Source organism: Phyllostomus hastatus, unplaced genomic scaffold, assembly GCF_019186645.2.
Source record: "Phyllostomus hastatus isolate PE091 unplaced genomic scaffold, TTU_PhHast_1.1 phas_scaffold_585, whole genome shotgun sequence".
NCBI classification, from domain to species: domain Eukaryota; kingdom Metazoa; phylum Chordata; class Mammalia; order Chiroptera; family Phyllostomidae; genus Phyllostomus; species Phyllostomus hastatus.
Genome location: NW_025334037.1, coordinates 27,073,996 through 27,101,269, shown reverse-complemented (window position 1 = coordinate 27,101,269; position 27,274 = coordinate 27,073,996). Strand labels below are relative to the sequence as shown.

The following is a 27,274-nucleotide window of genomic DNA, read 5'->3' as shown; positions in this document are numbered from 1 at the left end:
GTCCTGCTTTATATTACAAAAACTCTCGATATATAATATAAAAAGGGGGCTCACGGGAAATAAACATGATAAATTACCTCTGCTATCTACTACAAGGAACATTTACAATTTTCAAAATATACTTTCGACATAGGGCCCATGGGGTAGGGGGAAGAGGGCTTCTTGGGGTGCTGGGGCCTCAGCTAGTTTGGGGGACCCTGCCTGGGCCCCTTAGGCCTAGATAGGAGAGGGGCAAGGGGGCCTGGGGATGGACCCCCCAGCCCCCAAGATGTCCCCCTCCTCCCAGAGGCACTGGCTTTTGGAGCAAGGAGGAACAGGGTGGGCACCCGGCTCAGTGTGAGGTCTCGCCTGGCCCTTGCCCTGCTGTCGGGTCATAAGAAGCCTGCAGAGGTGTTCCTACCCCTTGGCGGGCAACTGCTTCTGGCACCTGTCCTGCGTGGGCCCCACCTCGACCAGCCCAGCTGGGCTGGAGCCCGACAGACTCCTTATATCGGGGCAGGGCTTTCTCCTTCCACGCCCCTGCACCTCGAATGGCCACCCACTGGCGGTGGCGTTGTGAATGCTGCCCGCTGGGCAGGTGCCCTGCTTCCCTGTTGCAGCCTGAGAGTGGCCAGGGGCCAGAGCCACCTCTGTCTTCCCTGGCACCTTTCTGGAAAGCCCTGAAAGGAGTCTCACGTCCACCCTGTGAGCCCTTCAGCCGAATGATTCCCCACAACCTCGTCGAGCTCCTCTGGGGCCCAGGAGGGTGGAGGGGAGAGGCTGGAGGGGAGGGGTGCCACACTAGCACTTCTCACCCCCAAGGTCCCCCATCCGCCTGGACCGCCCCCGGACCCAAGCCACACCGCTGCCTGGTTTGAGCTCTCTTTTTGGTCAACCTCAGACCAGCCACTTGGCTTTTCCAGGAAGCTGGTGGATCTGGAAGGGCAGGCCCCAGGCCCTTCTCAGGCTAGGCTGGGGTACCAGCTGTGGGGCCCCGGGGTGCTTAGTTTCTAGGGAGCTTGTGGCATCATGGAATCCCAGGGCAGGCTGTTCCAGGGACAATTTGGAAGGACCCAGTTGGTGAGAACGGGGATGGGGGGGGGGAGGTGGGAGGTCTAACCCAATCTTTACAGCAGGCCTGGAACTCCGGCTGCATCTCAGAAGCGGGCAGGTGGCAGAGGAGGGGGGCGCTGGGCTCCAGGCCACAGCTCTCTCCCCCAGTGGCCGGAAGCCGGCACAGGGCCTGGCCCCAGACCCTGAGGACAGACAGTGGGGAGGAGGACAGGCACCGCGCCGCCCCTCCCACGCCTGTGGCAGACGGTACTAACCAAGCTTCCGGTGCCTGGCAGATGCCACGAGCCGGGATTACATGGCCTCTCCCCTCCCCCCGACCCCGTGCAAACCTCGGACCCTAAGCACAGCCCCCACAGCCGCTCCCCACTGATGGGGTGGAGGCCTTGTGCCGCCCAGGAGCCGACACTGGTCTAGAGTCTGAGGCCTGTGTGACGGGCGAGGGCTGACTTGCGGGCGCCGTGTGGGTGTCAGTGAGTCTGCGGGGAGCCTCCTCCTGCCGGAGCCGGCGGGAGCCTCAGAAGCATGCGGCGGACAGTGACGGCACAGGAAGCCGTGTGGCGGCAGGAAAGACGAGATGCCCCGGAGTTCGTTAGCCTGGAGACAACGGGGACTGGGGACACAGCGTGCGCCCCTAACACGTAGGGAGCAAGGGCTCTGCCTTGGACGGCACTGCAGGAAAACAGAAGTCTCTTCCGTGCATGGAGCTGATGCTCAAGCCAGCAGGCCCAAGGCAGAACGCTGTCCTGGGAGGTAGTGAACTCCCCGTCCCTGGAGGGGTGCATGAAGATGGAGATGTCTTGGCGGAGATCTTACAGAAGATACCCAGGCTGCGGTTCTGGATGAGGAGAGAACCGGGTGATCTCGGGGGGCTCCTTCCAGCCCTCAGTGCCAGGGGGTTGGTTGGTGGAGAACGGGAGGGGAGGGGCTTACAAGGAGAGATGAGCAGCTCGGAAAAGGGGCTCTGGTGTGTGTACATGTGTGTTCCTGGTGGCTGAGAAGTGTGGGGGAGGGGGAGGGAGGGCGGGGCGGGGACATTCCGGGGTTTTCTTAGCTGTGGAGCTGCGAAGAGACCGGCCCTGGCCCGTCTGCCCCGGGGAGACCCTGGAGCCGAGGCCAGGGAACGGTGTGAGCAGCAGGCCTGCCGGACCGGCGACAGCCCCGGGCGGTGGGGGGAGGCAGCCTGGAGACCACCGGGTGCTGGTTCGGAACGCCACCCATGTGCGGTGTGAGCGTGGCTGTGACTCTGGGCCATCCTGGTTATTTGGTCCGACGGCAGGGAAAGCAAAGACCCCGGCGGCTGGGCCATTCTTGGGTCCAGTGTCCGAGGCCCACCCTGGGCTTGAGCAGGAGCAGGGACAGCTCCATCGGCCAGAGGACTGGGGATTGCCGGAGGTTCTGAGTTCTCCAGGACGTGGTGACCGAGGCTCCTTGGGGCCCCTGGGTGATGGGGACCTTTCTCTGAGATCTGCTTTTGCCTCCTTGTTGCCTAAACCCTCACGTTCTTGGCACCGGGCTCGGAAGCTGCGGGGAGACGCCCCAGGCCCAGGGCTGCCGGAGTCCCGCTGGGCCTCGGGGACCTGGCACCGGTGTTGCTTTGGTCTCTGGGGCAGACTGCATCCTGGGTGCAGAGAGCCCACGGCCCCTGCGGCCCCCACCCCCGAATTCAGGCGAGGTACATCAGTTCATATTTTTGTCATTTTGTTTTGTTAAAAAAATAGCTATTTTCCTCTGCCCCTTCTCCTGGCCGCTCATGGTGGCCTCACCTCCTCCCCGGGGACCAAGCGGGGAGGGGTGTAGGGGAGGGGAGGGCATCGGGTGCAGTGGGTGGGCAGGGTGAGTCTTCAGGCTCCAGGCCACGCCCTCTAGTGGATGCCTCGGAAGAGGCACATGGCGAAGATCATGGCGAAGAGCTGCACAGAAAGGAGGAGTCCGCTGGTTAGGCTGGGCCCGCAGCCCCCTTAGGGCCGCCCGCCCTGCAGCAGGAAGGGGCTGGCCCATCACTCGCAGCACACTCCTGCAGCAGGGATTCCTGATTCACCCTCCCCAGCCAGGGGTCTCCTTCTTGCCTTGCAGCCAGGGAGAGAAGGGGGCTTTGGAAACACGGGGACAAGAGGTTAAATCCCGCTTCCTTACTCGCCAGTGGCAACCTTGTAGCCAACGCTTCCCTTCTCTGGGCCAGAGTGTGTCTCCAGAGCTCACTGCGGGCCAAGCACAGTTCTAAGGGCTTGCTCAGAAACCTCACAGACCAGGGGGTGAGGCACGAAGAGGTCATGTAACCTGCCTCAGGTCACACAGCTGCAAGTGGGGGAGCTAGGGTTGGAGTGCAGGCATCCTGACCCCAGAGCCCACGCTCCTAACCCACACTCTCCCCCTTCGGGAAAGTCGTGAGACTGAGGTGTAAGGCGATCATCTAGCCATGTGCCTGTTCCGTAGCAGATGCTCAGTGACAAGTCACCAGGATGGTTACTGATGGGCAGGGAAGACACAGCCCTTCCTGGAACAGGAACAAAGGCTCTGAGGGCGGAGGGCGGGCAGAGAGGACTCGGCCACGCCCCTCTGCCCAGACTGGCTGACATCCCCATGGCCAGAGCTCTTGCAGGCAGCCCAAGGAGCAGTCCCCAGACCAGAGGCTCATGGACCAATCTCTAGGGGGGACAGTGCCTGGGGACCATGGTAGAGGTCTCCGTCAGGGCCCGGGGAGCTGGCTCTAAAAGCTTGCATTCTTCCTGCACTGGACAGGAGCCTGCAGCCTCCCAGAGCCTGGTGCAGGTGTATCCGTTTCTTGTTCACTGTCCCCTCCTCTGAGAGGACGAGACCACCTTGAACAGTGCCAGCACCTAGTAGGGGCTCCATCTGTGCTTGTGGAGTAGCTGGAGGAGTGGATGAATAAGTGACCCTCCCCCCTGCCCCATCCCCAACAGTCTCCACAGACCGCCCTGAGCGGGGCTGCAGGGCTCAGTAAGAAGCTGAGCAAGGTGACGGTGATGGTGCCAGGTGGGGGGCAGCCCTGCAAGGTGGGAGGGGAGGCTGCCCAGCGTCATTGCCCCGAGGGCCAGAGGTGGCTGGGTGTGGGCAACGCTGCCTGGCTGACCCCCCTGGGCAGCGGGGTTGAGATGGGGCGAGAGAGAGAGAGAGACAGAGAGACAGAGAGAGAGAGAGAGAGAGAGAAAGGGGGGGCAGCTCCACCCTGTGGCTGAAGCGCCCCCTGTTGGTGTTTGCAAGGGCCTGCAGCTGCCTTCCTTATGAGCCACAGGGACCTCCAGGTAAAAGGGGCTCAGAAAGCCCTCGTGCCCTGGCTGGTGTAGTTCAGTGGATTGAGCACGGGCTGCGAATCAGGCATCACAGGTTCGATTCCAAGTCAGGGCACATGCCTAGGCTGCAGGCCATGGCCCCCAGCAACTGCACATTGATGTTTCTCTCTCTCTCTCCCCCTTCCCTCTCTAAAAAAAATAAATAAATAAAATCTTAAAAAAAAAAAAGCCCGTGTGAGGCCGCCCAGGCCCTCGAACACACCCAGAGGGAAAGGGCACAGGTGGCCACCCTCCCTCAAGGCAGCCGTGCTGGCCCTTCATGCAAGAGTGCGCTGTAGACCTCGGGGGGCGTGGGGTACAGGGGAAATGGGGGGTGGGGTGGGACAGGAGTGGAGGTGGCAGTGGGAGGAAGACAGGGGAGTGGCTGTCAGGGCCCACCTGTTCTCACCGGTGTGAGACTTGCTCACACAAGTCCAGGGCCCGGTGACCCGAGCAGACAGACTCGGCCGGGCTTGCTGCCCCAGAGTGTCCCCAGTGGGGGACCCACGGGTCCTGAGTTAAGGACGTGGACACACCGAGGTGAGCCAGGGGTTGCAGGCCATGGGGAGGCCGCCCCAGACCCCGGTGTGCCCCGCTTCTGAGGAGCCCCAGAAGTAGGGCCTTCACTCACCTCGATGGCCAGCACCCCTATGGCGAGGGCTCCGGCAAGGTAGACGTATGTTTCGAAGGCGTTGAGGATCACCGTGTAACAGCCCTGGGGGGAAGGACGAGGTGAACCACAGACCAAGGGGAAGTCTGGGGTCAGGGGGCCGGGGTGTGAGGCCAGGGAGCGGGCACAAGGCCCCGAGCGCAGGCAGCGTGGCCGGCACGGAGCAGGGCTGCCTGCTGCCCTTCTTTCCCAGAAACCTGGAGGTTTCTGGGAAAGAAGCTGGTATCACCCTTTCCCCTGTTCCCACCTTGAACGTGGGTGAGATGTCCGGAGCCATGGCAGCCATTTTACCATCAAGAGGTGGTAACACAAGGAAAGACCACAAAGATCACAGACACTAGGCCTGGACTGACATGACAAAGCCTTGGCTGGCATGACAGGGCCTTGACTGACATGACAGAGCCACTGATACAATGTGAGAAGCCACCATCTTCTAGAATCCTTGCCGTGTGTAAAGCACAAAGGTATTTGCTTAAGCCCCTTTTGTTGGGATTTCAGTGACTTCCAATCAAACATGTTGCTGGCCTATGATGGGACTATAATAAGACTATGCTGAAATATCAGGCCAAGTCAGAAATGCATCCTGAGCTTTAGGGAAGTGGGTTTTGGAGAAAAAACAAACAGCTAATCCCTTGGCAGAGGCTTTTAAAAGGGGAGAATGCTCAGAGGGATGTGAGCATCTCAGAAACAGAACCCCAGAAGTCAGTCTTGGGAATCCTCCCAAGGAACAGAGGAAGAGCCATCCCGAAGAACTAAATGGCTGCACAGGGGCCCTCTGGTGAGCTTCCAGCACAGCAGCCACGCCCGAGAAACGGAAGGAGGCATTGTTACAGAGTCTGAATCAGAAATGGGAAGCGTGTCAGGATGAAGCCCCGAAGGACCAGGGCCCAGGAAAAGCCTCCCATAACAATCCACAAGGGGCCTGAGGACACAGGTGTGGCCGTGCGCACCGGACATCCCCAAGAGCAGCTCCCTGCACAACTCAGAAGTTCGTCTTTCACATTGAATCCTGAGCTGTGGTGGCAGCTCTGGTCCGGGGAGTTGTCAGTGGCCTTGTCTCCTCTCCGGATACTCTGACAACCTAGCGGGCCACCCTCCTCTGCAAGGTCAGAGGTGGCTGTCACCAAAGCTGCATTCCAGCCACGGGGAAAGGCAGAGAGGTGGGCACAGTGCTTTGTCTTAAGGCTGTGCCTCAGTCCCCCAAATTACCTCTGCTTACCTCTCTTTGGCCAGGACTTGGTCACGTGGCCTAGCTGCAAGGGAGGCGGGGAAGGGCAGCTTTTGCCTGGTGGTCATGGGCCCTATAAGGCCCCTCTTTCCAAAGAAAAAGGGGTGAATGGAATATGGGGACAACCAGCAGTCCCTGCCACTGTACAGGGGATCTGTGGTCCAGAGAGTGTGTCCTGGCCAGGGTGACACAGCAGTTCACAGCCCAGGCCAGGCTGACTTCACAGCCTGGAATCGCCTCCATGTCCTGCAGCCTCTCCTCACAGCAGACACCCAACCCCAAAGGGGTGGCCTACCCTCCCCAATTCCTCAGCGACCTGATCCCCTGGGCCCTGGTCTCTTTCTCACTGTCTCTCCCGTTCTGTGCAGGGGGCAGGTCTGCGTGGGGCAGAGAAACTGAACTTGGCTCTGGGGGCCTTGTGCCCTCGATACGGGCAGGTGCAAGGGATGGCAGGGCTGAGTCTGTGAGGCAAAGCTGAGGCTGCAAAGAGACTCCCCGGACGGCCGGCACCAGGCCACAGCTCCACCGTGCTCTCCCGTGGGGCTCCAGGAGGCCTGCCTCGAGCCCTCGACCCCCGTCCCTCCTGGGCTGGTGTCTGGTTTTACGTCCTTCACGGTAATCGTTGCCGCGTGAAATGGTCACTTTTGGCTCGTTCGCTGCTTACTGCCTGCGTCCTCTAACTACACCAGGAGCCCCGCGGGGACGGGGCCTCTCTCCTGCCCACGGCGGGGTCCCTTGCATCTGGGACTCTCCCATGAGACTCCCATTGAAGGTCTAATCCAGTGAGAGGCATGGGAAATGGGCTCAGTCCGCCCTCAGTCTGCCCACTCCCCCCGGGTCTCCCCCACACGCTGAGGGGTGGGGGGGCTGGTCACTGGGGGGCCTCGTGTCCCACAGGAAGGGAGAGGGATTCTTCTGGAACTGAGGTGAAGTCCTAGGGTGGCAAGAGGGGCAGAAAGTCTAGGAGCTTCCCTGACCTTGTACCCTTGGGGCCCGGAGGTGCCTCCACATGGCAAATGTGAGCTGCCCTCCAAAACAGAGGGGGGTCCCCCACTGTGTGGTTCTAGTGCTGGCTCCCAACCTATGTTCTGCTTGGACCACTGGAAAACTCCTGCTCACCCTTCAACCCCAGCGAGACTCCCACTCCTCGGGCCTGGGCCATCTCCGAGCCATCTGCCACCTTCGCCCTTTCCCCCTTGGGTCGGCTCTCAGGGGCCTGGCTGGAGCTTCATTGGCCTCTATTCAGTCCCACATCCTGGCCAACAGTCCCATGGGGTCCCAGAGGGCCACCAGCCCCTCCGGGACAAGGCTGCCACCCCCGCCCCGCTCTGCCCCCCCCCACGTGCCCCTGCCTGGGGCAACAGGGCCGGTACCTGCTTGTTGAGGAACAGGTCCCTGCCCAGGATGCAGTCCTCCCGGCTCAGCAGGACCCCGGCCCGCGTCTGGGGCTCCCTCCGGCAGCAGGCCTCGGGCACCTCGTCACCGTCCAGGGTCAGGAGTCGGAACACCGATGCAAACTTGAAGTCCTCGGGCCCGTTGACCCCACAGCAACCAAACTAGGAGGAGAACAAAGGGGAGAGTCCGGTGGGCTCGAGCTGGCCTTGCGGGACAGAGGTGGGCACACACGGGACAGAGGTCACAGGGAGGAAGTGTGGTGGGATGGAGCTCAGACCCGGGTGTGGGCTGGCTCCCCCCTCCCACCCCGCTCCACCTGTGTGACCTTGGGCAAGTCACTCAGCTTCTCTGAGCTTCCAGCACCCTCATCTGTCCAAGGGGGGCAGGTGGTAACAATTCCTGCCTTTCCAGGCACTTGGTGCTCAGTCAACAGTCGCCCTGATTACTATCGTTGATGATGACAGCCGCCCGAGGATTCAAGCCAGGGGAGGCACACAGATTTCATCAGGAGCACGGACTGTGACTGAGGGGCAGTGTGTGTGTGACTCCCAGGCGGGTCTGGGCTTGGGGGCCAGCGCCCTGGTTGATCCCGGGCACGTGAACCGAGGGGGCTCTGGGGGCCAGACATCTGCCACCCGGGGCATCATGGCTCTGAAAGCCCACAGCATCCTGGGTGTACAGGGGGCCGTCACTCACTGTGATCATGACCGAGTTCCAGGTGGCGGAGAAGACGTCTGTGTCGTTGTTGCCCTGATAATGCTTGGTGAGCTCCTTGGTGAAGAATTCACGGGTGAGCTGGGGGCAGAGGGAGAAGGGGGCTGAGACCCCCACCCGGCAGCCTGGTGCTGCCCCCGCCCCTCCCTGGCCTCTCCACCTGTCAGCTTTGGGGGGAGGGATGGGAGGCCTCAGGGCCCCAGTTCCAGGCTCTGGGCATTCTCCTAAGCTTGGGGCGGGTCCCTTCGCCCCACCCCAGAGGCTGTGGCCTGCCCCCATCCTGGGGTCACTCCTGTGAAAAGTCCACACACACCCACGGGTGACCCCAAGGCCAGGGCATGCTGAGAACCTTGCATGGGCAGCTCTTCTCAGGCAGAGGGCTGACACAGGCAGGGGCTCGCCCTCCCACCGCCCCGTCCACCCCGAGCTGTGCCTCAGACAGAGCGAGGCTGCTGCCCCGGGCCCCAGGCCCTGGAGAAGCCTCGGTATGGGGCAGGTGCACATCTAGTTTTTACCTGCGCACCAGCCAGGGCCGGCTTGTGTCTCTGGCCCCCTCCCCCCACCCCTCCTCATTCCCAGGCCCCTTTGGCTGGTGCCTGGCTCCCCCAGTCTCAGGAGGGAGCTCGGCAGCCCAGGGGGCTGGAGCCCCTGAAATAAGATGGCTTGTGGGGAGAAGTGGTCCATGCTGGGTACGGGCCAGGGCCTCAGCTGCTCGTCACACATTCCAGGGCCCAAGGGACAGCCTCCCTGACTGCCCTCAGACTGTCCAGTGACTAGTGTTGTGCCCTCACCTGGCGAGACGAGGAACAGAAGGTTCCAGAATCAGGTGTGTGACGGCACTAGATGTTGGAGGATTGAGACCCTGACCCTAACCTTCTAGAAAAGCCCTTATGAAAAAGAGAGGCTCGCAGGGTCACAGTTTGGGCTGAAAGTGCTGGATGAGACCCATTGAGGGTGGGACTGGCCGGCACAGTGGCCACCGACCCCATGCAGGGGGCAGGGAACCAGTGTGCACGGGGCCCAGTACCTACGTTCTCCCTGAAGAGGAAGGCCAGGATGGCCGCCGAGAGCTCCGCCAAGAAGATGATCAGGATGAACAGGAAGAACTGCGAAGAGAGTGGGTGGGCTCTGAGTCCCGGGGGCGGGGGGCGGGCAGTGGGGGGGTGCGCCGCTCACGGGAGCCCCCTTCTGTCTGTTACCCAGTTGGTGCAACCTGCCGATTCTGTAAAACCAAGGGACTTCGCTGCCGCAAACCAGGCACTTTTCATAATGAGCACACCAGCCATCTGTCTTGGGGGCCAACAAGGTTGTAACAAACATGGGAACAGTAAACAGACAAAACAAGCCTTCGGTGCACACGGCACCCCTCAGCCGAGGCCTCATGTGGACAATCCGGCCCGGCAGGCCTGGAGGAGATGGCTGGTCCGAGCTGTGGGAGTCCTGGCTCCGCCCCCTATCCCTGCTGCAGCCTCTGCTCCCTGCGGGAGGTGGGAGGGCGATATTGATCCTCAGCCACAGTAATGGAGCAAGATCGGAGGGAAGGTGGCATGTCCATCAACACGTGGAAACGCAGGGACCGGGAGTCTGACATCGAACACAGCCCCTCTGCTCCCACAACTGCATTTCCAGATGCTCCCTGAGTCCCCCACGATGACCCTGGTCTCCGGGGCCTCCTCTGCCGGGAAGGCCACTCTCTTCCTCTCCCACTGGCAGGATTAGTCCCAGACGCTCTTCTGTTGAGAAGCCTTTCCTGGCTCCCTGCCCCCCACCCCCCATCACAGTGCCCCACAGAGATGTCCTCATCGTGGCAGCCGGGTCCCCGCAGGGTCCCCAACGTAAGCACGGAGGCCGTAATTCAGCCAGCCTCTCCCCACCCATGCATGGCACCCACATCGATCGGCTCGCGGCTGTCAGACGAGGGAATGGAGCCAGCGGTGACCGACACGCTGTCACGGCCTCGCTGTCCGCTGCATCTCAGGCCCGCTTTGTCACGGGCATCGATTGGCATGAGAGCTGGTGGCAGAGGACAGAAGACATGGCTATGCCTTCGTTACTTAGCACGGCTGGTGCCTTTGGCACGAACAGTCTGAGACAGCCTCAGAGCTGTCGCCCCACCCGAGACTGCCAGCAGAGGACCGAACCCCCAGTGCACGCAGACGGGTTCCCACATACCTGCCCTCCCAGCCGCCTTGGCCAGCTGCCCGAGACCTGCTCCCTTGGGTCACGGTCCCCAGAGCCACCAGGCCACACTGGATGTGCCCAGCCCAGAAGGCAGCAAAGGGTCCTGGGCTCAGTGCCAGCACACCCCTGCCCACCTTGCCTTGCTTTGTGTGACTTGGGACAATCACTAAAACCCTGTCTCATCTCAGTTTCCTTGTCAGTAAAATGAGGATGTAACAGCCACTTCTGGGGCCCCATGGGGAATAATGAAGTAATGGGTGTGACAGTGTCCTGCGTGTCACAAGAGAGGCTAAGCTAAGCTGGTCGTCGAGGCTCTAACAAGACTAGATGGAGCGCGGAAGCCAGCTCAGGTGCCAGGGGTGCCCCGTGAGCCCCCAGCGCCCCACTCCAGTGACACTTGGCTGACGACACCCTCGGTGTCTCTCCTGCACCCTGTTTCTTCTGGTCAGAAGAAAGCTTCTGTCACTTTTCCCTCACCTCAGAAAGGCCCCCGTCATGTTCCCTCCCCGACTTTTCAGCATGAACAGCACTGCCCCCGCAGAGGTCCGCCTGGGGTCCCCCCAAATTGCTCAGGCTTCAGAACACCTTTGGGGAGACCATCGGAATGGGTTTCAACATGACCCACCGCGGACGTGGACGGGAACACATCTCCTAGACCTGCCAGAGGGTTTGGTTTTGTTTCCTTTAAACGTCCAAACTCAAGAACCACCCTGGCTTAAACCAGGTCGGCGGCCAGCATGAGGCGTGGATCTGTCACTCCCGGTCCCAGACTGTCGTCTTTGGCCACAGGAGTCCCGCCAGGTTTAAGCTGCTGCAGCACGGGCTCTGGCCTCCAAGAGGCCTCTTCAGCCCTGGAGCCCGGCCCTGGTCCCCAGCCCGGGGGAGGAAAGGACTGCTCCGAAGGCGGGCAGCTCCGAAACTCCAGAGCCAGGCCTTCCATCTTCCCCCAGCCCCGCGCAGAGTGCCGTGCGGCCTCGTCTCTCCCCGAGGAGCGTGCTTCAGAACCAACATGGCAGCAGCTCTGCTGAATTTTCATGAGGAGTCTGCTTCCGGCAGGTCAGCCTTGCTGGGCTCAGCTGTGCAGGGTGACCTTGGGCTGAGCCCGGGGTTGGACAGAGTTCCCCAGCCAGAGGGGACTGTGACAGAGTGCCTCCTGGGCCCCAGCCGTACGCCTGCAGTCCATTCCCTGACCCCTGCAGCCCCTCCCCCACGCACGGGCTGGCCCTGGGGCTGAGCGAGTGCTCTCGGCTGCTGTGGCCTCTCTGTCCCAACAGTGATGGAGGCCCCTGGCAGGGCTCCTGGCACTTCCATTTGGCTGGTGATGGATGGTCATCGGGTTGTTTCTGCAGGAGCCCGCCCCCCACCCTGTGCCCTCTTGGTGGAGTGGCTGGCAGCCCTCGGGCTGGCAGAGAGCGGCCTCAGAAATGGTCTCCGTCCTCGGTGACGTGATTCAGCTGGCTCTCACTATCGATCGACTTGGCTTAGACGGTTATAAACTATGGATGAGACCGAGCTCCAGCCTTGTGCACTCTGCGCGCTCATCGCCCTGGGGGCGTGCGCGCCACGCAGGGTGACTCAGCACAGCCACAGGGAGCCAATGCAGGCGGAATCCCAGGCGGGCGCAGGGCTGGTGCGAGGCAGGAGCCGCTCGGGGGGTGGCTCCGAACCAGGAGGAAGCGTGGCCTTCCTGAAGCCAAGTGCTGCCGTCTGCTGGGTGCTTACCGCCCCGGCACTGTGGCTCTCACATGGGCCACTTCATCAAACCGTCTTGGCTGCCCGGAGATGCCGAAGCTGCTATCATCAACATCCCTGTTTAATGATGCGAAAATTGGGACCCTGAGAGAGGTAGCAGGACACGGCAGGTAGGCGGTGCACCTGGGAGAAACATGGGAACTCGGATCCCAGAACATGGGAACTTGGTGTTCTTTTAACACCAAGTTGTCCTGAAACCCATGAGAGCCTCTGGTCTTACGACTTTCCAGTGGCCTGCAGGGCCTCTCCTGGATCAACCCCCGGCCCTCTAGCTTCCCTTTTATCAAGTGTTCGCAAGTGCCAGGAACAGGGCAAAGCAAGGTATGGGAAGGAGGTGTCATTACCTTCTTTTTATGTAGAAGGAGTCTGAGGTTCAGAGAGGTTAAGCAACCAGCCCCAGGTCACACAGCCAGGAAGTGGCAGCGCACGGATCAGAGCCAGGCTTCCTTACTCCAGAGGCCACGCTGTTACCCACCTCTCCGACACAGCCTTCTCTCCGTCCCTTCATCCCAGGGCCAGTCCCGGAGCCCCTGCTGTGTGCCAGGCGCTGGCACACACACACACACACACACACACACACACACACACACACACATACACGGGGCAGATCTAGTCCCCCTCCGTGCGAAGTGTACATTGAGCGTGGTGCCGGGATTCAAGAAGTGAAACTCATGAGATGAAATTAAACAATGAACCTGGTAACTGGTCGGCAGGGAAAGTGGGGCTCCCCAGACAAAGGGGGTCTGCAAACCACCTTGCCATTGCTCCCACCCAGAGCTGGGTTTCCCCGAGCACAGGGACCAAGGGGGCACTCAAGTGTGTGTGAGCATGAGTCACCAAAGGCAGTGCCAGGCTGCGGTTCCCACATCACAGCAATGCTGCCTCTGCCCGCTCGCCTTCTCCAGCCTGGAATCACTTCCTGTTGCTTCACAGGGTGACCCCTGGTCATTCAGATGGGCTGCCCCCGGCCCAGCACAGGGCTCGTCCGGAGACTCCCTGAGACTTCCCCTAGTCGGGGCCTTTCCCAGGGTTTGTGTGCCTTGGGTTCCTCTAACCTCAGTCCATCTGCCCATGGGCACATTTGCCAGTAATTCCTGAGCATCAGATTCACAACGCTTTGCACAGGATGGGAGAATGAACAAAGGGGCGGCAACTGCTATTTTGCCTACCGGGGAGCATGTGCAGACTCCTCGAACCCATCTGCCTGCAGGCACATCTGCTTCCAGCCCTCATTGCTAATAAATATTTACCAAATTTACATATTTCGTGTGCCATCCAGCTCGCTGATCTCTTTTAAATATTCTCCTCTCTGTTTGCTGTTCTCATTTCCAATTTTGCATGCCTTTTTATGTTTTCTAAAAACTTGAGTCAAATAACTGAGCCAAAAGAATCCCTTGAACCACTCAGAGGTGAGCAGCCAGAAACGAGGGTTGCCACAGAGTGTCGGCCACAGGCTGGAATCGCCCCACTGTAGGTGAAAATGCTGTAACATCGATCGACAGGAGTGTTTGAAAAATGTGTCTTCAAAAAAATGGATTCTTAGGTGATGTGGTCATTTGGCTCATTGTCCCTGGGACAAGTGTCGCCAGGACCCTGTGGGTGTCAGCCTCGGAGCGGGGCGGGGTGGGGGGGTGACTCAGTTAGCCTCCACCCCAGGGCCCCCTTCTCCTGCAGGCCTTCGAGCCGGGCTTCCTGAGGAGGCTGGGGTGCTCCCTCTTGGCTCCTCTAGGACAAGTCTTCCCTCCCTCCCGGTGGGCTGGGGAAGGGGTCTCAGGCTTCCCTGAGGACCCCAGCATCTATGGGGTGGGGGAGACACGGTGCCCCTCTGCCACTGGAACCCCCACACGGCCAGGTCCAGGTTAGAAGAGGAGGTGGTTCTTATTTTTTAGGTCATGAGTCTTCTTGAAAACCTTCTGGAAGCTGTGGTGTCTCTCCCCAGAAACATGCATGTGCACACAATATACACACATACCTGCAGAGCCCACACGTGTAGCCATGCACACGCAGGCCCTGACGTAATATCTCACACATAATTTCATGTGAGTTTTGGACCACTTGAGCCCATGCCAGGGCAGGAGCCCCTGGCCCAGCCCTGGTCTGAGGGAGGGCAGGGTCACAGTGCAGGTCGTCTGCCTTTGACCTGCACTGTGACCTCCAGCTTGTCTGTGCTGGGTATGAGAAAGGGAAGGGGAGGGGGGAGAGGGAGTGAGGAGGGGAAGGAAGGAAACACGAGGGAAGTGAAGAGAAAGAGGCAGGAAGACGGCACAGAGAGGCAAGGAGCCTTCAGCAGGAACAGAGACCCAGAGGCCGGAGAAGGGCGGAGACAGGGAGGCAGTGAGACAGAGGCAGAGAAGGAGCCAGCAAAGGAAGGGAGCAACGGAGAGTTGAGCCTGCATGGAGAAAAAAGGCGGGGGGGAAGGCAGCAAAGGGTGGGAAAGGGCTACTTGAAGGACTTGACTCTCTCTCTGGGGACTCGGGGTGCATGCCTCCTCCCGGGCCCCGGTGTCCTCCTAAGCACCGAGGAGAGCGATGTCCCCGTCCAGCTGGCAGGCTCAGAGGGAGCCACTTAGCTCGCAGCCTCCGCAGCCCAGACTCCAGCCTGGCTTCCTGTCTTGGCTTCAGAGATGGGCCCATTAACAATGGATGAGCCCTGGGGGCTGAGGTGTGGGGAGCTCCGGGTGGGGGGGCTCCGGGTGGGGAGAGAGGTTCAGTGTGTCCTGAGAACCCATACCCCTCCGCTTTTCAAGTCCCCTGGGGCTCTCCAAGCCCAGACTTCTTCCCCTGCACCATCTGACACGGCAGAGAGCTTTCCACCAGGGGGCGCCCACATGTTTCTTTGTTTCCCAGTGAAAAGTTTGCAGCGTACGTGCTGCGCAGGGCCCACAAGACCCAAGGCTGGGCGTTGCACGTTTCATGGCTGACTTCGTTTCTCTCTGTGGTGTGGGGCACCTCACTGTGACACGATCCGGGGCCATCCGGTGTGCTCTAATCTCGGGAGGAGGCACTGTGCCGTCCTCTGCCTAAGCAGACTGAAGCCTTGTAGGCAAGTCCTCCCGGTGACCAGCCCAGCCCTTCCTGTTGCTTAACTCCCCGCCCACCCGCTCACCCGTCCACAAGCACACGTCTCTCTGCAGGGCTGTTTTTAACTTAACCCACAGCAGGTCTGGGCTCAGTGCACAAGTTCTCCTGGCCCTGGGGGCCCACAGGACCCCGCAGGGGAAGAAGACCCATTCAGGCCAGGAGGGTCAGCAGAAGCCCAAAGGACCACCGCTCACGGGAAATACAACAGACCAGAGAAACGGGACATCTACCCCTTGTCCCGCTTGCTCCCACCTCCCACTGAGCTGGTCGGCTCCCTGCTTAACGATCAAAGACACGGAGGCTCAGAGAAGTTAAGACACTGGATGGGAGTCATATCCTTAGTCAGGGGACAGAACGGGGCACACGCTCACACCAGACCTGCCTGTCCCCTGCCCGGGAGGGGACAGCCACTCCTGGCCCCTGATGCATCTTCAGCACCCAGTGAACTACGGGGCCCGCGGTAGCTGTTCAAGGACCACTCGTTTAATGGATAAAGGGCCTTCAGAGTCGTATCAGTTCTGTTTTAGAACTGGAAAAGCAAAAGGTGAATGATTTAGCCAATAGCTATCTTAGCTCTTTCACCAGGAATTATAGATCTGAGTTCTTAAAAGCAAGCAAGTAGAACGGCATCAGGGTCACCGTTCTCGGCTGACCGTGCCCTGGAGAAGCCCGGCTGTTCAGACCCAGAGGCCAGGCCATTCCCCACCTGGCGGCAGCTTGCCCAGGCGGCAGGCGTGGGCCCAGCCTAGAGAGAATGCTCCGGAAGCTGGGACTGCGAGTACACATGGGAAAGGTAGGCGGCCCTCCCGCCTGGGCTCAGACCTCGGTGTGACTCCCCCCAGTGTGGGCCCTGGGCCTCCCCCTCCTGCCACGGGGCGCCCACGGGAGGGGTGGGGGAAGGCAGTACTCACAAACAGCAGCAGACACTTGTTCTCCCGGATGGCCCCGCAGCAGCCCAGGAAGCCGAGCAGAAAGAGCAGGCCCCCCATGGCCAGGAGGATGTAGGCGCCCGTGATGAGCAAGGGGTTGGCAGCCACGATCTCTCGGAAGCCCGTGGGGTCCACCATGACCCAGATGCCGAGGCCCAGCAGACAGGCCCCCCCGAGCTGTTCGCCGGCGCAGGCAGCAGGGAGGAGAGGAAACAGGCAGACACGGAGGTGAGACGTTAGACCCTCCACACGCGCACACCCTGCACGAGGCCCCAGCAGAGGCGGGGAGCCTGGCGAGTCGGAGGGGACTCCGTGTGCTGCAGGAGCCTGTGTCCCCGCACCACCGGTCATTGTTGCGAGTCCTCCTACGCACTGACCTTAAGAGCAGCTCGCACCCTGGCTGGCATAGCTCAGTGGATTGAGTGCGGGCTGTGAACCAAAGTGTCGCAGGTTCGATTCCCAGCCAGGGTACATGCCTGGGTTGCAGGACATAACTCCCAGCAACCGCACATTGATGTTTCTCTCCCTCTCTCTCTCTCTCTCTCCCTCCCCTTTCCCTCTCTAAAAATAAATAAATAAAATCTTTAAAAAAAAGAAAATATAATGGAATCACACACTACAAAACACTTTCAGGAATAAAAAATAAACAAACTTGCTTTAAAAAAAAAAAAGAGCAGCTCGCATCCTCTGAACCCAGCCTCTGACCCAGGACCCCCTCAGCCCATGGGGAACCATATCGCGTGGAGTTTATTGGCCACGTTTAGATTCTCCTTATGTGTCAGAGCTGCAGGATCACGAGGTCACCTAGTCCAACCCTCAGATGCCACCCTGAGCCCCAGAGGGGGCCAACGACCTGCCGAAGGCCACATGGCAATTTTGGGGCAGGACCCGCCTGGGCTGAATCCCTGGCCCCCCTGACTCCAGCTCCAAGGACATGCCCGGAGCTCTGTGACAGGCACCCACCCCGACACTGTGCTGGCGCCCTGTCAGGGACAGGACAGCAGACAAGCCATCCCCTCGGTCCCCAGCAGGAGCTCTCAGTCAGGTTGGGCGCCCCACTCTCAGATCTGCTCCTCGAAAGTCTCTGTGTTTCTGTCCCCACCTGCATGGCCCACCTCCCGTGCCTTACTCATCCTGGAGAGTGGCAGTGCAGGCCAGAGGAAGGGCTGTGGTACTTATCAGCTGTGTGGCCTTGGGTAAGTGGCTTAACCTCTCTGAACCTTTTAGCTTTCTTGTGGTAAAAAAAAAATCCAAATCCCCACCTCCCGAGGTGGCCCCGAGGAAGAAAGGACAGGAAGGGTGTGAATGCACTGAGCAGGTTTCAATAAATAGCTCTCCCATGTGGCCTGGGCACAGACCAGCGCTGGAAGCGGACCCGCTGCGGGTGAGCCAGCTTGGCATCACTGGGCTTTGACAGCTGTAAAGTGTGTGGGATCCCAGGGTGGCGGGAGGAACAGCAGATGGCGGCTGAGAGCAAACTGCTGAGCTCTGGCTTGGCTGAGAGGGGACTGGAAGCTGCGGGGAAGAGCTGCGTGGTTTGGGGCAAAAGATCGTATTTTAGGCACAGCTGGGGCAGGGGTGGGGCAGAGAGGCCGAGGGACCCAGCCGTGGGGGAGAAAGGGAAAACCGACAGAGACGGTCAGTGACAGAGGCTACAGTTTTGCCCGCTGTCGCTGGTGTCCTTCACAACCTCCCGTGGAGCCTGCGCCCCGCCCTGTGCCCATCGGAGGTTTTGGGGGTTCACCACTGGGCGCTGAGGGTGCTGCAGGGGGGGTTTGCGCACGGACTGAGCTGCCCAGGCGGCCCTGCCCCGTCTCAGGTGGGGACACTGGGGTTTGCCTGAGGTCACCAGCTTGTAAGTTGGGTCTAGAGTTCAAGTCTGTCGGGCTCCCTGCTCTTCAGAATTATGGGCCCAGGGAGGGGATCCAGGACAGCTGCTGAGACGCGTAGAACACAGAGGGAGACAGAGTCAGTTCCGGCCAGAGAGGGGCCTCTTCTTCACAGTGACCCTATCCTGGAGGACCTTAGTGGACGTTTATTCATCCAGGTCTTGGCTGCACTGAGGTCAAAAGTCCAGGTGGGGTGAGGAAAGCCTTTAGGGACTCAAGATGCCAGGAGTGTGGCTCTCTCCTATGAAAGGCCACTGCTCTGGTCCTCGGTGGGCTGCCAGCGGGTGGGCTGTGCGGCGGCACACCGGGCTGGCCCCCTGAGCACTCGGGGCTCTGTCCCTCAGGGAGGGAACCCATAGGTTGGGTGGGGGTGGAGCTCCGCTACCGAGTGCTGGTAGGTTGCAGGCACTTCCTAATCTTGCTCCACTAAAAAAACAGACCAAAAACACCTGTTGAGGTATGCGATGGAGGGAGGAAGACACCGAGGTTCGGAGAGGTGAAGTGTGTCTCAGATCACACAGCTGGTAAGATGCAAAGCTTGGCTTCGAACCCAGGTCTGCTAGTCCCAGAGAGGTTTCTCATTGCCTCAGGTTCCCCCAGAGAACTGCTGTCTGTGATGCTCTGGGGGTCGGGGCTAGGTGGGGCGCCCGCTGCTGCCCTCTGGCAACCCTGTCTCCTCCATCCCCCAGTCCCTACCGGGGGTCAGACCCTACGTCAGTGGCTGGGACTGAGGCCCCCACCCTTTGTCAGAGGAGCTGGACCGTCCCGGATCCGTATGAAATGTCTCCCCTAGGACGGTGGGTCCTTGGAGCAGGGCGGGCACTGCTGGGGGCCCCCCACCCACAAAACCCTGGCTGGGCTGGTAGATCTGCTTCTTGCACTGGTCCCTGTTCCCACCCTGGGGACGCAGCCCCTTGTGACTATTTCCAAGCAGCAGCCAGCTCCGCCCACTCGACAGAGGCTGGGGGAACCCGCGGGGGGGGTTCCAGGAATACTCACAAATATGAAGAAATTGAAAACAAACATCAGATACTTCATGCAGCTCAGACAGTCACCTTCCATGATGCTCCACCTGCAACACAGCAAGGCTCCTCAGTCCTCGCACTGGGGGGCCCTGCCCAGAAAGAACCCCACCGCCCTGTCTCCTCCACGGTGGGGGGCGGGGTCCCAGCCTGCCCTCGTGGTGTGAGGGGGAAGAGGGAAGCTGATAACAACTCCCTCTCCTGGGGAAGGCACTTTGCCCTGTGGAGCCCGAGTTAGGAGTGAGAACTCGGGAACCAGCATGCCTGAGTATGAGCTCCTATCTACCATTCATGTGCTGTGTGGCCTTGGGCAAATCACTCTACCTCTCTGAATCTTGTTCTAACTTGAACATGGAAATTAAAACCAGACCCTCCCTCCCAAGCAGCGTTGTGAGGATGATGGAAATGAGGTGGTAAGATGCGCGGTACGACACCCGGTGGGTGGCAGGGCCTCAACGAAGCTACTTGGTTGACTTGACGGCTGAGGCGGGCCTTCCGTTTGGCAGACAGTGGCTGAGACTCCTGGGGAGACTCACCAAGGTCACGAATCAGGATGGGACCCAAGCCTGACACACTTCTCAGTGCCATGCATTGCCTCTAGCCCGCGGGGATGCCCAGTGAGGAGGGGTGTTGCAGGGAAAAGAGGCGAGGGCTCCCGGCTGGGGGCCCAAGTCCTGCTCCGGGGCCAGTCCCGCCCTGCCCTGACTGCCCCCAGCACCAGCATGCCGCCTCCCTCCGGAGCCCGGCGCGTCGCTGAGCACGACTCCATTCAGCTGGCATTTATTGTGCATCCACTGGAAGCCAGGCGCTGGGGCGTGGAGCCGATGAGACGCAGCCCCTCTCCAGCCCTGGGAGAAGCAGAGAGCATCTGCTATGATGAGTCAGACCTCAAGGTGCGCAAGACACGTTCATGTTCAATATTCCATGTTTTCACTCTTCCTTCGTGACAGCCCTGGGGAGGAGATGGCTGGGGCCAGGAGCACCTGCCCTAACCCTGTTCCAGGCCCCGTCCTCCTGGCAGCCAGCGGGAGGGCGGAGGTCCAGCGGGGACCCAGGGGGACAGCTGGCCTGCTGTCTGGCCGGCATCACTTCTGCGTGGCCCATGCTAGTGCCCATCAGGCGTTAAACAACTTGACCCCCATCCCCAAGCCCAGGCTCTTCCTTCATCAGGCTCAGCCATGGGCAGGCCTCTCTCTGGGGGCAGCCTCGGCCCTGGTGAGACGCTGAGCAGTCTGCAGGGGCCGGGCTCTGGAGCCCCCCCAACCACTCTGCCCATGCAGGCAAACCTCCTCCCCAAAGTAGCGTCCAGTGTTCGGTCGGCTCTAGCAGTTTAGCAGTTGAGGGACATAATGAATGTGCCAGCTCACAGACGGGCTCCCTCTGTTTACCGTGTCCCACATTCATCGGAGACCACACTGAAGGGGAGGCCTGTGGAGCGCTGGACTCCCGGGCAAGCGCAGTCAAAGGAGACGTGTCTCCTGGGAGGAGCCTCTGACAACCGCAGAAGTGAGGCAGGCGGAAAACAGAGGGTGTGAGCTGGAGGGTGGGTGCAGACGGGGACTGGGGTCCCAGCTCCAGGGCCGGGGACACGATAGAAAGCGGGCTTTGTGCCTGACGGCGGATCACATCCCAGACCTGGCAGGCTCGGCGGCCGGCCTGGGGCAGCTGCATGCACCTGAGTTTCCTTGTCTTTAAAATTAGTGTAACAATAACACCTTCCAGACAATGTGTGGAAAATATTGAGTGCAGGGCTTGGCACGTGGTAGCTAATAAGAGCAACAGGGAGTGACAGCTGGCATGCCCCGAGTTCCTACTATGGGCCAAGAAACGTGTACTATCTCCTTCGTCATTGAGCTCCAAGATACAGGTGATGTCGTTTTTCGGGTGAGAGAAACGAGGCTCAGAGGGGTGGAACCACTTATCTGGGGCCACACAGCAGGGAAATGCCTAAGGCGGCATTTGAACCCAGGTCTGTCTTATCCTGGAGCTATGATTCTAACTCCCCATTTTCAGTGAATGCTAATTCCTTGCCCCATTCAGCTGCTGTCCAAAATTCAGGCCTGTCTTCCCACCTCCTATACCAATTTATTTCCCACTGCCCAGGGGAAAGGGCCTCCTGGGCCACTCTCTACGGCCGGGATGGTCAAAAGACCAATGCCTGCCTGCTGCATGCCCCACAACAGGTGTCTGGTCATAGGGACACCTCTACAGCTAGATAAGAGTGACAGACACATGGACTCTCCAATCCCTACTTGGATCTGGCTCTTAGCCCCACCCACCCACAGAGCCTTTTGGAAGTTAGCATCGCCACACAGTTCCCTCATTTACCTCTTGAGAGAGTGGGGACATGGGCAGCCTCTGGAAGGCAGGCTGAGAAGACATCTGAGACCATGAAGTTCAAGGACTTAGTTTTTTCTCAAAAAAAGATGTCCAAAAGGCACTTACGAAGGAGACTAGGGGCCTCTCTGCGACACAGGATGGCACACCCTCCCTGGGACCAGGGGCGGAAGGCCCACTGAGGTCCTCCCATTCCAGGGAGCCCACAGGGACCTCGAAGGGAGAGTATCAGTGTGGGCGGGGGCTGCAGAGTCAGACTGGACCCGGCACCCCCACCTCCCAGGACAAACTGCATGACCTCTCTGGGCCTTTGCTTTCGTGTCTGCGGAGTGAGGCCAGGAACGCCAGCCTCCGCTGCAGATTGTGTGGACTGGGGGTTGCACGATGGTACACATAGAGCTCCTCACGCCGGGCCTGGCGGGTGGTGGCTCTGTTCCCTCCTTCTTCCCTGCTGCCTAGTCCAGAGCGGCTCTTCCACCTGCCCTTCCAGATGCTGACCAGACGCCTTAGCTGTAGTTCCGTGTCGGGAGAGGTGAGGACTCTGGGGCCGAGGATTTCTGAGCAGGGACAATGTGAGCGCAGCAGTTCTCAAACTGGGCTCCCGGAGACAAAGCATATCCTACAGCTGTTTTCAGGATAGCGAGTATCTCAGACACTACCCCCGAACCACTGGCCAGGCAAGTGTCTTGGGTTTTAGAGCAACTAAGCCACCCCAGGGTGGGGGCCCTGTTTCTCGAGTTATTCAGAAGCTCTGGCCTCCAGGTATATATCACTTTGCAGCACAAAAACTAAGGAGAAACTTTAACACATACTTAACAAGTGACTTAGTAGAGGCAGAGCTGTTGCGTAATAAAACCCTCTAAATCCTGGGGTTCAGAGCGATGAAATACAGGAGTCAGCTGCATAGGCGAACTTGACTTTGTGTGAATTCAACTCCCTACGAGCAACTGGAATGCGCGCAGGAGGGCAGTTTAGCGCTGTGTCCCAGCTGCCCTTCCACGTGGGCATCGGCCCAGGGTGGGCAGGGCAGGGAGCCCTGCACCTGCGCCGTGGACCTCATGGTCTCAAGGCTCCTGTGCCGGGCACAGTGTCCCCGCACCTGGGCATGCGAGGCTTCTGGGCTTTCGGATGGATGTTTCCCCCCAGACGCAACCGACTGTTTCTTGTATCACAAAACCGGTGTTTAAGAGCTTCAGGGGGTTTCACGGGGGAACCTGGTTTGACACCCGTTAGAGTGGGCGCCGATTCAGAGCCCAGTCCTCATGTAACCTGTGTCATCTGCACTCCAGTGACCGAAGTCCTTGGTCAGCGAAAGTCAGGGCAGCATCGATCTGGCCTCGCACCCTCACTCTGGAGACGAGGAAACCGAGGCTGAGGACAGGCAAGGGGGTTTGGCCAAGTTACAGAACCAGCCAGCGAGGGATCGGAACGAAACTGGAGCCTCGTTTCTGGAAGCCAGGCCGGTGCCTGCGGGGACTCTACAGACTCGAGGTCTTCCTCACTTAACCCGGTACGTAGCACACGTCCTCCCCTGTGAGGACGCACGCCTCGAGAAGGCGTGGACCTGTCTGTTTACTGCCGTGTTCCCAGTGTCTAGAGCAGGGCCCGGGGCAGGGTGGGGCCTCAGTTAATACGTCTGAACAAGCGAACGAATGAATGAATGAATGAATGGTGGGAAGTGAGCAAATAGAAGACAAAAGAGGGCCAGCAGATCAGAGACACAGACAAAGGCCAGTCAGAGAGAGAGGCAGATGGGAAAAGACAGGGAAAAAAGAGAGACAGCAAGCAGTGACACAAGAACAGACAGACGGACAGACAGACAGCAAGCAGTGACACAAGAACAGACAGACGGACAGACAGACAGCACGGGGTGCAGGGGGGAGAGAGGCGGCTGTGTCGGGGCGGCCAGAGGGCGCACAGTGAGGGGGGGAGGCAACTGCTGACTCGTCACCTGGGCGGTTCTCTGGGCGTAAGCAGGACAGAGTCTCCCGGTCAGAGGGGCTGCCGTGTATTTCTTTTATTGGCCCAGCTTGTCCTATAAGAGAAAATATTCAATGACTGTAGGAAGTCATTAAGGAACAGCCATGTTCATGAAGCTGTTTATGAAAACCCACCCTGCGGACACAAACTCGGGGCAAGTGCCCTGCTAATCTGGGTCCATCGGGGCGAAGGAACAGCCCTCCGCACCTGGCTGCCCACTGCGGGGGAGGCCTGCGTGGGGCGCCCGCCGCTGCCCAGATGGCAGCTCTGGGTGCCCTTGCTGGGAACCGCGCCTTCAAAGGACTTGCAGCCTCTGGCACGGCTTCCTTGCTGTGTGGGGCTGACGCACTGGGAGGAGACAATGGGCGTGGGTGGCCCACACACCTGGATGTCACCTGATGCCAGCGGGGCCCTCACATCGAATTCCCTCCCCAGGAACCCTGCCTCCACATAAGGAGGGAGAAATGTGGTGTTGGCAACAGCTCCTTAGCTTTGCGTAAGGATGTGCCAGGAGGGCCCTTTGGAGAGACAGCTCCCAGTGGTGGGAATGAAGGTTTGGTTTCAGCAGCCGAATGGGCCCAGGTGGAGAGTCCTGTTCCTCCACACTTCTGGGGAATCCCCAGCCGGGTCCCACTCACACACTAGGCTGGAGGACAAGCTCCAGAAAAACTCGGAGGCCAGGGGGAGCTTGGGCTGCGGTGTGGAGGAAGGAGAGGGCTGCTGGGGCGCAGGCGCCGGGTGAGATTCCGTTTCCCATTCCCGTCATCCTGCGCTCACTCCATCACCGCACCTGCGCGGGGTCTGGACGGCACTTGCCTTGGCCCCGCCCCTTGAGACCCTCGGCAAGTCGCTATCCTCCCGGAGACGCAGGTTCTCCTTTGAAAACTGTGGAGCTCAGTTTTGAAGCCAAAGGTAGTTACAGCAGTTCATGAGGCGAAACACATGAAATGAAGTGATACGGTATGAAAACACTTGGAAGCCTGCAGAGCACAGTTGCCACGGACGGCTATTTCCACCAGCATCATCACATACTGAAAATAAGTGGATGCTCAAACCACATCCACCAGTGATCAACGGAGGTGAGCGTGGGAGAGAAGCGTGGACAGACGGCTGACTCGGGATGAAGAGAAACGTCTTTCCATGCAATGGCCCCACATTCAAGTTCATCCTTATGGCTTTGGGATAAGAAGCTAATAATAACATTGACTGTGGACCAGACTATGCTAAGAATGTCTCCTGTGTTCTCTTATGTAATCCTCACCTAGTGAGTGGGTGCACGACCTCATTTCACAGATGGGGAAACTGAGGCTCCAAGACTGTGAGGAGCGGGCCTGACTTTATTCCCGCGGCTAGTGAGACATGGCCATGGTTCAGGCTCGAGTTTGCTGGTCTCCCAGGCAGAGCTCCTGGTAAAACACCAGTCCGTGGACACAGTACCAGGGACAGGACACCAGAAGGGGTGAGTGTTATGCGTCAGTCCCTAAAGTCTCCGACTCAGTGCCGCTCCGTCCTGAATCGGGCAGAAAGGCAGAGTTCCAGGGAGTGAGCTCGCATCGTCCCTGGTGCCAGCTAGAGGCCTGGGGGGGGGGTCACCCGATCCTGCCATCCCTCGACAGATGGGAGCCGGGAGGCCCAGAGAGGGGCAGAGACCGGCGAGGTCACGCAGCGCCTCAGGGTTCTCCTCTCCAGGCCCCTGCAAGGGCCAGGCAGCTTTATTAATCTCGCCCCGCCCACTGCCCCAGATGGTGCCTCCATCCCATCTGCACAGAGCGAGCCCCGGGGGGGTTCTCTGATTAAGGAGAAAAGCTCAGTTCATAAATCACTCCTTTTACTTTCGCTGCCCCCAACCCCTGGCCATGCTTTCTGAGAGAGAGAAAAGAAGGCAGGTGGGCACCAGTGATGGGAGAAGCCCCCCTCAGAGGAAGTAAATGTACGTATGTCTGGGCTGCTGCAGTGAGAAATGTGCTGTACTCGCCCCTGCCAGGTGAGGTCGCTGTGGTGCAGGACCAGCCTGACCTCCGAAAACCTGGGCTCCAACCAGCAAGGGCTCTGCCCTGACAGCATGGGAGACCTGGGCCACCCTTTCCAGCGCCTGATCCTGAGTTTCCTCATCTCCGCTGTGGGGATTCTCAGTCTAACTCCTGGGGTCACCAAAAAACGTGAAGATGATGAAGGTGAAAGCACTGTAGCGGCTGCACATCCAGTTCCTTCCTTCCTGTGTGTGCCAGACGCCTACCAGCGCCAGCCCTGGGCTTGGTCCAAGGCGTGGAGACCAAGGACTCACTCAGGCCTGGTGAGAATCAATGACCTGGTACTTGGAGAGCAGTGTTAACAGCCACACCCACCAAGCGCTCTGGGCGTGTCCAGCGAGAGAGAAACCAGCACCAGGGGGGCAGACCGGAAGCTGGGGAGGCCTGCGTGCGGGGAGGGTAGGACGGGACCAACATCCATTCACTGGGCCCCGACGAGAATGCACTGTGCCAAGGGTGGTTCCCTGTAACTATCTTCCTTGATCTTCCAAAACCCCCTGCAAAACAGATATTAGCATTGTTCCCTTTTACAGGTGAGGAAACCACCGTATTTTGCTGGGTATAATGCACACCCACGTTTCGGTGCTAATTCCCATGTATAACGTGCATCCTTATTTTTCCCTCAAAAGTTCGGGCAAAAAAGTGCGCATTATATATGGCAAAAACGGGATAAGTCCCCAGCAGGCTAGAAAGCTCTCGGAGCCAGAACCGACTCCCAGAGGAGCCTGACCCCGAGACCCTTGTTCTCCTTCCTTGGGATGGTGGGGGGAGGCTGGCCAGAATAGCAGTGGTCCTTGCCATCAGGTTCAAAGCCGAGGGGGGAGGACTCAGTTGATCTCTGGCTGTGCCTGCGTCTCGTCTCCCCTCCCTCCCGCGCTGGGCCTCATCCTGGAGACAGACGGTCTGGTAAACAAGCAGTTGGCCCTACACCCTGGCTTGCCTGGCAATGGCGAGAACAAGGGGGCCATGGACACGGCTGAGTGGGGGATAGATCTAATTAGGCTTCTGGGAGCAGCACCTGGAGAGGTAATGGTAGGAGGAGGCAACCTGCACTGGGTGCAGGAGGACCCTAAACAGCCCCCTCTGGTCCCCAGAGGCGCTGAATCAGGCATGGGCGGCAGGTGGACAGCACCGCAGCATCTGGGAAGGACGTATCTGGTCTGTGGCTTGAGCCGGTACCTAGGCTCTCAGCCCCCTGCCACAGGCCCTTTCCTCTGCCACACCGGAACCCCCTTGGGCTGCCTCTCTCAGAGAATCGTCCAAGAAGAAAGTGCCTTCGTGAGGGGTCACACCAATGCCCGCTTTCCACACTGGGATGCCGGGGCCCAGAGAGGGGTGGGGTCTTGCCCAAAGTCACACAGCAGGGCCGAAGCCAGGAGCTCCTGATCTTAAGCTTGCTGCTCTTCTCACCACTCGAGACAAGCACTTAAGACTGCTACCTTAATTTACGGCGACTTCCAAAAGCAATTTGTATACATTGCCTCACTGAATCTGCCCAACCTCCCGGGGCAGGCGCTGCCGCTTCAGAAGTGAGGACACTGCGGCTCAGAGACATGAAATCTCGGGCCTGACCTAACACAGTGGTTGGAGGAATCGCTGGGACAGAGCAGGATCCCTCATCCTTCAGCCTGGCTGTCCTTCAGAGATGTGGCCTCGAGGCCTTTGGGCCTGCCGATGCCCGAAGTGACCACAGCCTGTGGCCCCCACGCCCACATGGACCTGG

The 27,274-nt window shown here is 59.7% G+C and overlaps 1 protein-coding gene across 4 annotated transcripts in view; it reads right to left on the bottom strand.

The window, feature by feature from the left end:
• Positions 1-2,063: 2,063 nt before the first annotated feature.
• TSPAN18 (tetraspanin 18) overlaps positions 2,064-27,274 on the bottom strand; it is a 160,133-nt gene continuing 134,922 nt past the window's right edge. For all 4 annotated transcript variants that reach the window (XM_045825221.1, XM_045825223.1, XM_045825220.1 and 1 more), the window contains 8 exons: positions 23,493-23,576; positions 19,182-19,254; positions 16,276-16,470; positions 9,382-9,456; positions 8,333-8,431; positions 7,615-7,797; positions 4,975-5,058; positions 2,064-2,963 (listed from right to left, as the gene is read on the bottom strand). In XM_045825221.1, coding sequence (XP_045681177.1) covers positions 2,916-2,963; positions 4,975-5,058; positions 7,615-7,797; positions 8,333-8,431; positions 9,382-9,456; positions 16,276-16,470; positions 19,182-19,244 — 747 coding nt within the window. In that variant the 5' untranslated portion in view covers positions 19,245-19,254; positions 23,493-23,576 and the 3' untranslated portion in view covers positions 2,064-2,915. The remainder of the gene's footprint in view (positions 2,964-4,974; positions 5,059-7,614; positions 7,798-8,332; positions 8,432-9,381; positions 9,457-16,275; positions 16,471-19,181; positions 19,255-23,492; positions 23,577-27,274) is intronic.